The sequence below is a fragment of the Lepidochelys olivacea genome (genome assembly GCF_965140295.1).
Source record: "Lepidochelys olivacea isolate rLepOli2 genome assembly, chromosome: 1".
NCBI classification, from domain to species: domain Eukaryota; kingdom Metazoa; phylum Chordata; order Testudines; family Cheloniidae; genus Lepidochelys; species Lepidochelys olivacea.
The window spans coordinates 35,342,157-35,355,683 of NC_140411.1; the positions used below are offsets into that span (position 1 = coordinate 35,342,157).

Consider the following 13,527-nt stretch of genomic DNA (forward strand, 5'->3'; position numbering starts at 1 on the left):
GTGAGACAAGACTATAAGGATCAACATATGGCTCATGCAATGGTTCTATAAGGGGAGATTTGGGATGTTGGACTACTAGTAAGCATTCACAGACAGAGGACACTTCTTCTGGGATAGATTGCACCTGAGTAGGGAGGGTAATAGACTTCTGGGATGGAAACTGGCACATGTAATCAAAAGAGCTTTAAATTAGGAATGTGGGGCAGATGGTTAGGAGATGCTTATATATTTTCCACCACTGATTTTAATATTCAGCTGGAGGAAAATCAAGTGAAAGAGGATACAGCAATGGAGAAAGGAACAACAGAGAATAGGCGAATGGACAACAAGAGTAACAATAATACAAACACCAATAACAGTAACAGTCAGGAGGCAATATTAGCAATAAAATGACTATACCTAATCTGGCAAGGAAATTGGATGATGCTAAGCAGAAACAACTAAAATGTTGGTATTGTACACCAATGCCTGAGTAACAAAATGGAGGAACTAGAGCACTAGTACAAGGGGAAAAAAGAGATATTATAGTGATAATGGAAATATGGTGCAATTGTATTCATGACCGGTAGGCAGGTATTGAAGGGTATATGCTGTTCAGGAAATAAAGGTAAAGATGGTAAAGTAGCATTGCATATTAACGGTGAGATAGAGTGTAAAGAAATCAGATGTGATGGAATGCATCTGTTTGGGTCAAAATAACTTTGGAAAAGAATGGTAGCAGAGGCTCCACAGGGATAGTGCTTGGGGTCTGCTACAGATTCCACGTGATCTGATTTGGATATGGATAGAGGCCTCTTTAATCTTTTAATGAAATAAGTGCTACTGGGAATTATGTGATTATGGGAGACTTTATTTTCTCAGACACAGATTCGAGGACAAATGCTACTAATAATGGTAGGGCCCTGATATTCCTGGATGTGATAGATGACAGATTTCGTCACCATATAGTCACTGAACTAACAAGAGATGATCCCATTTTAGATTGTAGTATTGGTAAGTAGCGAGGACCCCACGGAAGAACTGGTTGTAGAGGACAATATTGGTTTGAGTTATCGTGAGTTAATTCAGTTTAAGGTAAATAGAAGGATAAACCAAAATAGGTCTGCAATTAGGGTCCTTAATTTCAAAAGGGCAAGTTTTAAAAAATTAAGGGAATTTGTTAAGGAAGTTAACTGGACTGAAGAACTCAAGTATCTGAATGTGAAGGAGTTTTAGGATTATTTTAAGTCAAAGTTGTAGAAACTATCTGGAGCCTGTATCCCAAACAAAGGCAAAAACTCATAAGGAAGGGTCGCAGACCACATTGGATGAACAAGCATCTCAAATAGGTTATTAAGAGAAAGCCTACAAAGAATATAAAAAGGGATGCTGAAAGGACAGGAGACACTTGATATGGATTTAATCAGGCCACAATTTTATTGTATAGATGTCTGGGACTACTTGGCAAGTAAAGTGTACAATGCAGGCAAATCCATGTTTATTCAAATATCTACCTGGGGCTTCCACCAGCACTCCTTCATTCTCCATCCAGGTCCCCCAACCAATCCATGGCTTGGACCTTACCATCCTCCCCCCATAGAAGGGTTAAGGTGGGCTATAAGAAAGGAGGGTTGGGTCCCTCCCGTACCAATCATAGGACTCCCCAACCCCTGCCCCCGTTCCGATCCTTTATCCAGCACCTCCTTTCAAGTCCTTTACCAGGCCATTTATCTGGCCACTGGATACCTTCCCTCTGGAGTATCTGTACTAGACATCCGCCCCTCACTTACAAAATAATCTTACAAAATTACAAAATTGTGATATATGGCCTACCACTTTTTCTCCTCACCAGAAAAGGTCCTCCCTGACACTCACTGTGGGGAAGGCAAAAAACCTCACTCCATAGTAATGAGGGAAAAATTCCTTCTGAGCCCCCTTAAAAAGGAGTGACTAGTGCAATGCTCACAGCAGGTCCTAACCCAACCGGATATTCGCATTTCAAAGGGAAGGAGCATTGGTGCTGCCTTGCCTGCTGTGTGGAGAAAGGGCTTTCAACGACCAGAGCTTGCACCTTTAAAGCCTTCCGCCATCACATTCCCAGGGGGTGAGTCAGCGCCACAAAGCTCACCACCACTCACATTTTGCAGCAGGTTCTGACCTCCTTCCTCCCCACCCACCCTGCCGGCTCCATAAAGCACTGCTGCCTTTCTTCGGCAAGCCCGGACAACGTTCCCCCCATTTCAGGTGAGGTGCACTCATTTTTAGGGCTGTCAAAAGATTTTTAAAAAATAACTGCGATTAATCACAAGATTAAAAAATATAATTGTAATTAATCATGAGATTAAAAAATAATCGCAATTAATCACAATTTTAATCACACTGTTAAATAATAGAATGCCATTTATTTGAATATTTTTGGATTTTTTCTACATTTTCAAATATATGTATTTCAATTACAACACAGAATACGAAGTGTACAATGCTCACTTTATATTATTATTTTTTATTAAAAATATTTGCACTGTAAAAAAAATCAACAAAAGAAACAGAATTTTTCAATTCACCTGATACAAGTACTGTAATGCAATCTCTTTATCATAAAAGTGCAACTTACAAATTTAGATTTTTTTTGTTACACAACTGCACTCAAAAATAAATCAGTGTAAAACTTTAGAGCGTGCAAGCCCACTCAGTCCTACTTCTTGTTCAGCCAATCGTTCAGACAAACAAGTTTGTTTACATTTATAGGAGATAATGCTGCCATCAGACCATGGACTTTTAGGCTTTAAAGTTTTACATTGTTTTGTTTTTGAGTGCAGTTATGTAACAAAAAATCTACATTTGTAAGTTACACTTTCACGAGGAAGTGATTTTTATGAGGTGAATTTAAAAATACTATTTCTTTTGTTAATCGTTTTTATAGTGCAAATATTTTTAATAAAAATAATATAAGGGAGCACTGTACACTTTGTATTCTGTGTTGTAACTGAAATCAATATATTTGCAAATATAGAAAAGCATCCAAAATATTCATAATAAATTTAAATTGGTATTCTATTATTGTTTAACAGTGCGATTAAAACTATGATTAATCATGATTTATTTTTTTAGTTGAGTTAATTTGTTTTGAGTTAATCAATTGAGTTAACTGTGATTAATTGACAGCCCTACTAATTTTCTAGACAAAAGAAATACAGTATATCTAGTCTATCTGGATTTCAGTAAAGCGGTTAATACAGTTCCACGTGGGAAATTATTAGTTAAACTGGAGAAGATGAGGATTAATACAAGAATCAAAAGGTGGGAAAGGAACTGGTTAAAGGGGAGACTACAACAAATCATTCTGTAGGAGGTTACTAATGACGGTCCTCAAGGATCACACTTGGGATCAGTCTTTTTAACATTTTCATTAACAACCTTAAGACAAAAATTGGGAGTGTGTTAATAAAAATTTCAGATGGCACAGAACTGGGAGGTATTGCCAGTAGTGAGCAGGACTGAAAAATCATGCAACAAGATTTGGATAACCTTGAAAACTGGATAATAGCAATGAGATTAGATTTCATAGTGCAAAGTTCAAGGGCATGCACACAATTTTTGAATAAGATGAGGATTTATCAGGTGGAAGTGACAGAGGAGGGGAAATAAATTTTACCAACTCTGAAATGGATGATTAATTTGTCAGATGACAAAAAGGCATGATTAATAGCAGTTCGTTCCTAGTAGGGATGTGAAGAATACCTGATTCAGAATCAATTTGTATATAATGGCACCTTCTTTAATGGCACTTGGAATTGCTTGGACAGAGACTCTGAAAATGTCTGGCTCTCACCTGACAATCATCATTGCTACGCACATATACCTGTCCTATTTGCTGTTTGCACTGATTGGTCTGTCAACATCTGAAATCAGCTGGTCTTATCCATTTTGACATAAGTCCTCCATTTTCAATAATTTTGGAACCAAATTCATGACAAAAACAGAAGAAGCACAGTAAAGGACTTTTTGACAAGTAAATGCTATGAATTCAGGTAAAGCTGAATATAAATTCTGTAACACAAAATATTATTGCAAGAATGTTATATCCAGCCACTCAAGAGAAGCTATAAAACACATATTGAAGCTAAGTTTCCAGATGTTTATAAAGATATCATTAAAAGAGTTCATAGGAAGCACTTTTTACACAGCTTGCCTCTATCAAGCACCAAGAACCATGCAGCCTGTGGAGAAAATTACATTTGGTTTCCTGTAGGTTACTAAGATCTGTATTGTCCTGTGGGAAATTATGGCACTTAATAGACAGGAAATGTTTATTGTGGAGAACATGGTCTTATGGAGACAGAGTGTCTTTGAACCTTGATATTAGCTCAGTTCCCCTAAATTCATTTAAAATGACATGAACCCTAATATGCAAGAGCAAATTTGCCAGAAAGTAATAAAATGCAAAACTTTGCAAGGTGCTATTCATTTATGGTGAAATCTGCTCCACTTGTAAAGAACACAAGTACCAAAATCACACATTTTACAAACAAAGCCACATGAGAAAGAATATTTGATGCCTTGGTTGAGAGGGCACCAGGAGTTGAATATTTTTTCTGCATGTTGATTAGCAAGGGCAATTGGCCTGGTTCTGGTCTGAAGCTGTTGTTGCTGGAGTTTTTGGGTTCATGGAGCATTTGTTTGCAGAACTGCAGGTGCTGAGTTTTTATTGTGGTTTTATCCCAGTCACTGTAATAACCTATTAAGATGAGCTCCAAACTTCATTCTTACAATGTAAAATGACTTAATTATACTGTTGAATTAGCAGTAGTTGTATTGGTGTAGTTGTAGCTACCTAGGTGCGTAGCTTCTTTATAGCGTAGAAAGCCTGCAGAGCTTTTTCTTGTTATAGTAATACAGCCAGTCTGAATCCCACAATGGATTTTTATGAGGCTCAGGTATGTGTAATTTAGGATCAGTCTCCATGTCTCTGTAATACAATTTTACTCTGTTTTGGTTAACTTCATTGTTTGATGGGGAGAGTTTTCTGCAGTGTCATTAATTTCGTTTTTTTCATGTTGACTTGTAGTTGCCCATATGTTGCAGTCAAGGAAAGTACCCGACTCCAAGACTGTAGATCTTCAAAGGAAATGTTTTTAGAACTGCTGCTACACACACTAGATCTCCTTTGTCATTAACACAGAGCTTAAATTCAGTTTAAAGCAGGAAAAATAGTTTTTCTTAGTTCAGAAGCTGAAAGTGCTGATTTGATCATCATTTATTAAAATCATTCATTTTAAATATGTTACAAGTAGAACAATGTGGAGATAGTAACTTATGCATTCAATCCATGTCAGGGTTCCTTCCCCACTCTGAACTCTAGGGTACAGATATGGGGACCCGCATGAAAAAACCCCTAAGCTTATTTTTACCAGCTTAGGTTAAAAACTTTCCCAAGGCAAAAATTTTGTCTTGTCCTTGAACAGCATGCTGCCACCACCAAGTGATTTAGACAAAGAAGAGGGAAAGGACCACTTGGAGTTCCAATTTCCCCAAAATATCCCCCCAAGCTCTTACACCCCCTTTCCTGAGGAGGCTTGAGAATAAACAAGATGAGCACAAACCAGCTTTGGACTTTTAAGACCCAAAAAACCTAATCAGATTCTTAAAAAACAGAACTTTATTAGAAGAACAAAAAAAGATAAGAGAACAACTCTATAAGATCAAAATGGAAGATAACCTTACAGGCAGTCAGATTCAAAACATAGAGAATCCCTCTAGGCAAAACCTTAAGTTAGAAAAAGACACAAAAATAGGAATACACATTTCCTCCAGCACAGTGAATTTCACAAGCCAAAACAAAGAAAACCTAACACATTTTCTGGCTAGATTACTTACTAACTTTACAGGAGTTGGAGGGCTTGCATCCTTGATCTGTTCCCGGCAAAGGTATCACACAGACAGACAGAAGCCTTCCCCCCCACCCTCCAGATTTGAAAGTATCTTGTCCCCTCATTGGTCATTTTGGGTCAGGTGCCAGCCAGGTTACCTGAGCTTTTTAACCCTTTACAGGTAAAAGGACTTTGCCTCTGGTCAGGAGGGATTTTATAGCACCGTATACAGAAAAGTGGTTACCCTTCCCTTCATGTTTATGACAACCCGTTAGAATTTGTTTTACCCAATAGCACTTTAGCCTAAAATCTCATTTCGTATTGCTTAACATTTATTTTGTTCATTCCCCCCCCATACTATTTCTGAATGTAATATATGTAGAAAATTATCTTATTTGCTTCTGTAAAAAACATACAGGAGATTATTCCATTCTTTGAAAGCTTAGGTCAAACTTCCAAGCAAGAACTTTGCCTTTTCAGTTATTGTTGTATTTTTGTTGTTGGTGTGTAGTTTTCTTTTTTATAATTTTGTTTTATGACATTGTTAATAAATGTTTACTTGGTTGTTGCCACTATATGTCTAATGCCAGGGCACCCGCAGTTTCATAAATGATGACATTTACAGGTATTATTCTCTAGTATTTTCAAAGAAGGTTAAACCAAACCAGAGGAAGTTCACTCTGAAGAATAGTCTAGATCTTCTTTTCAAATCGTATTTCTTATTCTCACATGCAACATTATGATAATTAGTTTCCTATTGTTTAGAACTTAGTCACAATAGAGAGGACTATTGATGCCTTTGTTAAGGCACAGTATAATCATTACTGACATTTTAGGCTCTAATATATATCTGAATATTTTGTATGTTTCCATGACAGATAAGTGGCCTGCAACTGGAAGGTTGCAGTTTTGATGGACGTCGACTTTCAGAAAACCAGCATGACTCTCCCAGTGTGTCATCAGTTCTCCCTTGTTACATGGGCTGGATTCCACAGGTACTAAATTATTAAGGCACCTAAACTTTTATAGTTTCCTTTCTTCTGTGTAATAGCTTTCCAGTATGATGTTCCTAATCTGTTTGTTTCTTCTTTTAAAAAAACGATCACCTCCCAGTTTTAATAGAACACACAGTTAGGTATAACATGGCAGATTTATTTACATTTTGGCCAATATTTTCTAAATAGTAAAAAACAAATGAAGAGAAAGACGCTGTAAAGAGGAAATGTATTCAAATCAAAGCTTTTATTATTATTTTTTTTCTGCTTTAAATATATGATCATACGTTTTCAAAACTATATCTAATAAAACTTATAAAAGTATTTGGAAGTTCTTAAAAAAGAATTTTTCCATTAGAGTTTTAACACCATATAATGTAAAAATTGAGTTAAAGTAAAGAACATCTTATCAGCTGCAGGCAAAAAAATAAAACCATTAGCCCTTCTTATGAAGCCCTAATGAAAAATAAATTCCAGTGATTATTGAAGTGCATTAGATTAAAGCAAAATAAGTAATCCAAACAGTAAGAATTGTAACCTGTACAATTTTCCAATTACAATAATAATATTTGTTAAATACTGGAATCAGAAGCTGCAAAGAAATGTGTCTTACATAGCAATTTCTCAAAGCATGGGCTAGCATTACAAAATCACAAGCTTATAAAAGCTGTAGCTAAAAAGCAAACTAAAAAGCTTAACAGAACTATGGAAGATATATAGAAATGTAAATACAGAAAAGCAAGAATTATATAGGTAGGGATGGATTTTTTTCCACTTCTGTATTACCGTAAATTCAATTAGCAGTACATTATTTTCCATTGTTTTGTGTCACTTTTTCTCCCATCCTGCAAACTAGGTCCTGTACAACAAATGGAAGTGGCAAATGGTTGTTTTTGGTATGTGTCAACCTGGTGAACTCTTCAGACAAGTTAGCTTTTGGGGAATCATAAATTTAGCGAGTACTAAGTATTAAACATGTTGAGGATCACATTAGATATTTCATTGTTATTGATGTACTGTTTCCTGACCAAGAAGTAACAGTGCCTCTAATTGAATATCTGGAAACAGACATTAAACAGAGGCTCTGTAGCTGAGACATATTAACTGCACCTACACTAGACTTTTTTCTTAAAATGTCCCAATACTTTGCTACCACCAATGCTGCTACACTAGTGATGCCCATGGTGAAAGCATTAATATACACTAATTGCCAGGTCAAATGTTAATATAGACTAATTGTCAGGTTTAGTTAGAGAACACAGTGGTTAAAATGCTAGCAGCTGGTCTACACTGGATCTCCCACCATTGCTATCATCAATGACGCTACAATGATTGAAAATTTGAAGAAAAAATATAGACAAGGCTAATGAAGCAGTTTTCAGTTCACCAAGTAAAAAATGCTTTAGTAGTTCACAAATCCTTGTTTTGTTAATGAAAATGAACAGATTCCTAAACTTTCCAAAATGTGCTCTTTTTGCTAAATACAATTATTCTAGACTTAGGAGTTACTGAGTCTGGGGAAAATATAGATTGTTTTATATTGAGGCTCCGATTCAGCAAAGCACGTACCCAACATGCTTAACCTTAAGCAATATTGTGAGTAATCCCATTCCTATTCAGCAAAGCACTCAACCACGTGTTAAAGTTAAGCCTGTGCTGAAGTATCTGAAATTGGGCACCCAGAAAACAAGGAACACACGATTAGTGGCCACTGGTTTAAAAAAAAAAAGTTTAAATGGGTTGTTCAGCATCATATAGGAATTTTGTGGCAGAAGCAGGAACAGAATCCAGTTGTTCAGGGTGTAATTCATCTGTCTTAACCATGAGATGGTCCCTTTTCTTTCTGCATTCCACTGCCTCATTCACTACACACCTTCCAACTTCTGTAACAAATGAGTCTGAGATACTACAGACAACATCCTTATTAACTACATAATCCTGATTCAGTCCCTGTGCACTGTCCGTCCAGCTGAGAAACAAGCTATACTGGTAGACATCTCAAAATCAAGAAGCTCTTGTCTATGAATGAAAAGTATCTGCAGACTACTTGGTCATTGGTTTGTTCAAAAGAATTTATTTTGAAAGTAGCCTTTCAAAATTAGGATTGCCAATATTTGGGAACATGACAGAGGTGACCTATTTAGCCTTAGGAAGTGGAAAGGTAAGTTTGTATCTACCTTGTACAGCTACCGGTGGAACCAAAGCATACCATTAATATTATCTTTAAAGGGGACCCTCCTCTTCTAGCAATTGCAGGTGCCATGAACACATAGATATTCTGCATGCATTATGCTCTATTAATCAGACATGTAATGACAACAAAACAGGGCATGAGGCAAACAATATTATCTCCAGAAGAGGAAAGTAAGAGTGATATGTTTGTCCCATGAAGTTATTAGGACATAAAGCTGTGGGATGCATTCCTGGCCTCATTGAAGGTAATGGCAAAACTCGCACTCACGTCATTGGAGCCAAAATTTCACCCCTGGTGTTGAAAAGATGAGGGAAGTTGACTTACAACAGCAATAAAATCTTCAAAAATGGCTAGACATTCAGGTCTAAGTGCTGAAAACAGTCATTGTTCACACTTTAACTTCTTTCCTGTTTTGAGATATTATACGTTTTCTAATAATGAAACTTAACTCACTCATGCTTGTTACATGTTCCAGTTCTTTACTGACAGAAGTCAAATGGCTTGTTTGTTTCACAAAAATCTTTGACACCTCTCCGAGAATATAAAATTAGATTTTGAGTGTTGTGAGGAGTATGGTTTTCTGACCACAAACTTATTGCCCAGAATTCTATCAAACAAATTTCGTTAAATCAGATTATTGTATCGTGTTTTAAAGGCAGAGTTAAATACAACAGAAGAGTAGGGGCTAGAATGAGCCTTTAAACTCAGTGCTTTATAGTTGCAGTGCCCCAGGAGGAGCCCTCAGAGGGAACAGTGCACCAGCCACAATTCTCCCTAGCTCCCTCTTGCTCTAGGAGTGGGGAGGGAATATTTTACTTCTCGGGCTACATCCAGATCTACTGGTCAGTATGGGGGAAGAGGAGGCAGAGCCATGGTTCCATCAACCCCTGGTTCACTTGTTCCTCCATAACAAAATTTAGCAGATAATTGTAATATTCATGTAACAGCCATGCTGATAATACTGCACAGTAATGAAGTAAGTATATGCCTATCTGAATATCTGCTTATAAATAAATTCATTCAAACTGTTTAAACCTAGGTGCCTAAAGTTAACTTGATAAATCCCTATTTAGGCACCTAATGGAAATGGTCTATTTTCCAGAGGTGCCAAACACCACCACATGCCGCTGTAGTGAATACTGCTGTGAAGAGTTAATGCATTTCCCAGTATATGACTAGTGAAAGCATCCACCCTTTTTGTTTTAACTAATATTCAATCATTTTAAATATTTTTGCATGTTTTGGATTGCTAAAATGGCATGTAAGGTTTTTTTGTTTTATACTTGTGATTGATTCCCTTTCTATCTAAGCTCTTGTCTGTCTGTTATAAAGAGAGCATGGAAGAGACAGTAGGCAGGTTTTACGCTGTGGGCGAGATCCTCTGGTCTGGCTTAGTTTACGAACTTTGTAATCCCTTTGTCCTGCTGCTGGCTGGGGACCATGTCAGTCCCTGGTATAAATTAAAGCAGCTCTCTGTGGCCTGGAGAGCCCTCCTAGTAACAATTCATTGTTTAAACAATACCCTAATAAACACTAAAAAATCCTCAAAGTAGTCTGCAACAATGGGGAAGCGGAATCTGTGTGGAGCTGTGTTCTGTCTGTCTGCCCAGTGCCCAAGGGCAGGATTAAGAGGATTTTTTTTATACATAATGTGACGGGGCAAGCCCAGATGGCTATAGAAAAGTAGTGGGAGATAGATATATTAGCTCCAGGCTAAACAAATCCCTGGTACCAGGATAAGTGAAATGGCAGCTGCTCCTGGTCAATTAAGACACCTGGGGCCAATTAAGAACTTTCCAGAAGGCAGGGAGAACGCTAGGTTGATTGGGACACCTAAAGCCAGTCGGGCTGGCTGAAACTAGTTAAAAGCCTCCCAGCCAGTCAGGGGGGTGTGGATGTCAGGAGCTGTGGGAGGAAGTTGTGCTGTTGGAGAGACTGAGCAGTACACACCATATCAGGCACAAGGAAGGAGGCCCTGAGGTAAGGGTGAAGTGGGGCTTGAGGAAGTGGGTGCTGCTGTGGGGGAAGTAGCCCAGGGAATTGTACATGTCATGTTTCTAAAAGGTCAGCTACCATAGCTGATACTATTAGGGTCCCTGGGCTGGAGCCTGGAGTAGAGAGTGGACCTGCGCTCCCCCCTTTGCGCGCCCCCCCCAATTAATCAATGAGACTGGGAAACAACAGCGACTGTGCAAAGGAGGATAGCTTCTCCTCACCTCCCTCACTGGTTTATGATGAAAATGGCTCAGTAGACTGTGACCCTTGACTCTAGAGAGAGAAGGGTTATGTGGAGGGTCACAGTGAGCCTCTGAGGCTAGCGAAATCTGCCAGGAAACGCGGGACCCATGGAGACGAGGACAGACCTTTGTCACAATAAACACAAACGATGGCTGCTGCTCATCGTTTGTGCATCTCAGGATGTGTGACAAGTCATATCCTCCAGGACAGCCCATTCTCCTTCATAACCATTTCCCTTTTGCAGCAGCTCTTGTACTACTTCAGAGGCCCAATCATTCGCCTGCTGAAGACATTTACTTCAGTGAGTACAAGGATGAGTAAGAACTCAGTCACTTACAAACCCTGCACATCAGTTCTGCACAGACTAAACTATATGTCAGAATTTAGAAATGACTGTTCTGGAATTTTAAAACAAGACTACTTTGTCTTTGTCTCTTTCTACTCACTGCAGGTCAAAAACCAAGAATATTTATGTGTAATGATTCCAGTTAAAATATGTAAATGTTTCTTTGGACACTAATGGCTTAAATAAGAGTAACTTGGTAGGCAGCAGACTTTAAAAATCTTTGAAGTGGAAAGTGTTGGAGCTGTGCTCATGGGAGCTAATTCAACCTGCTTTAGATCTCTGATGCAGGTGTTATATGATGTCAGATGTTATCAATTTATCCTTCAAAACCCGACAGACACAGTAAAGAGAATTCAAATGGTGAGTTGTGTCAGAAGTCTAGAGAAAAATACTTTTTCTGAAACCTTTGCTTTCTCCTCCCTCTTCCTAGTCTTAGCCAACAGATTATTCTTCTGACACCTACAAAGGTTGCACTTATCACATTATAACTTCTGACTCTTCTTTGGATACAGTGTCATCCAAGACTGTTCTTGTGTCGTGTTAATATACCTACTGTATTTTTAAATGATAACTAATGGGTGGTTTGTTGACAGGATGCATATGGTCCGTATTCTCCGGAGGAGTGCATATCCCTGCCACTCTATACTAGTGCTGAGAGGGACTGTGTGGTGACAAATATTGATGTACCCTGTGGAGGAAACCAAGACCAGTGGATCCAATGTGGAGCTGCATTATTTTTAAAAAATCAGTAAGATGAAAGTACACTAACTTTGTGCAGTCAGGTTTTTTTAACATCTGAGCTGTTTGCTGTCAGATGGCTTTGGTTTTATTGTATGTTAAATATTACTTTTAAAACAGAGGTGTATAAATCCCCAAAATGTTTACAACTTTGAAAAAGATGACCTGGGATTGGAATACATTGCATCTTTGTGAGGTGGTGTAAAAATGATCTGCAGTACTGTAATGCCAGACACACAAGTGGCAGTTTCTCAAGATTGTAATGTAATTTATTTTCTGTTCTGTCTTATTGCAATCTTATATTTTGACTATTGCAGTCCGAAAGAGCTTTAACAGAAGTGAAAATCAAACATGTTTTCTTTGTTGTGCTTATTTTTGCATCTTATATCTGTGTTCTGTTTGATATGTTATATTTACAATTATTATGTAATAAAAGTAGCTGATGAGCCTTTTTATGATTAAGCAGTCTTTTTATGCACAAATTGAAAGTTTTTTGTTTTTATTTTTTTAATGTACTGTAATGATTTTAACTAATCACATTTTATTTGAGCATGATCAGTAAATTACATGAGATTCATGCAGTCCTTGTGTGCTATGAGTTGGGACCTATGTCCATTGCAATTATCACACAGAAATGGCTGAACACAGAATTATGAAACCGGACGGTATTCAAACAATGTAGATATAAAAGAACAAGTTAATGTGAACGCTAATGGGTTCAAAATTAGAATTTTTTTAAAACTCTGCATTTTCCTTATCCATTAATATGTCTAAAAGAGGGGCTACCATTAATGTCAATAAAATACTGTCAGACTGAAGAGACCTTCACCATGCAGTGGGCTGACATAAGAGAGACATAATTGTGTTTATGGGCTCCTGGCATCAAGTGAGTCCAGTTCAGGATACTGTGTGTTTGACGCACACTGATTCACTCCAAGCAATATGACACAAGATGGTGTGTCACGTTGGGATAGTGCCATACTTTGGGTATGCTGTTAGATACAATGCCAAATGAGATGAGCCAAAACCATCCAAGAATAACAAAATCCCATCATGATGCTCATCTTAGTATCTAATTATGGTTGTACAATGACTTTATGAAGATTATTTTAGAAAACAAGAAAAGAATGAATTTATTGCATTACTAAAAATAGGTCCCAAAGAAAA

The 13,527-nt window shown here is 37.6% G+C and overlaps 1 protein-coding gene across 1 annotated transcript in view; it reads left to right on the plus strand.

Moving 5' to 3' along the window:
* Positions 1–12,780, plus strand: part of DYNC2H1 (dynein cytoplasmic 2 heavy chain 1) — a 393,773-nt gene extending 380,993 nt beyond the window's left edge. The window contains exons 88-89 of the mRNA XM_084624374.1: positions 6,728–6,844; positions 12,216–12,780. Of these exons, the coding sequence (XP_084480500.1) occupies positions 6,728–6,844; positions 12,216–12,374 (276 nt within the window). The 3' untranslated portion in view covers positions 12,375–12,780. The remainder of the gene's footprint in view (positions 1–6,727; positions 6,845–12,215) is intronic.
* The last annotated feature ends 747 nt before the right edge of the window (positions 12,781–13,527 follow it).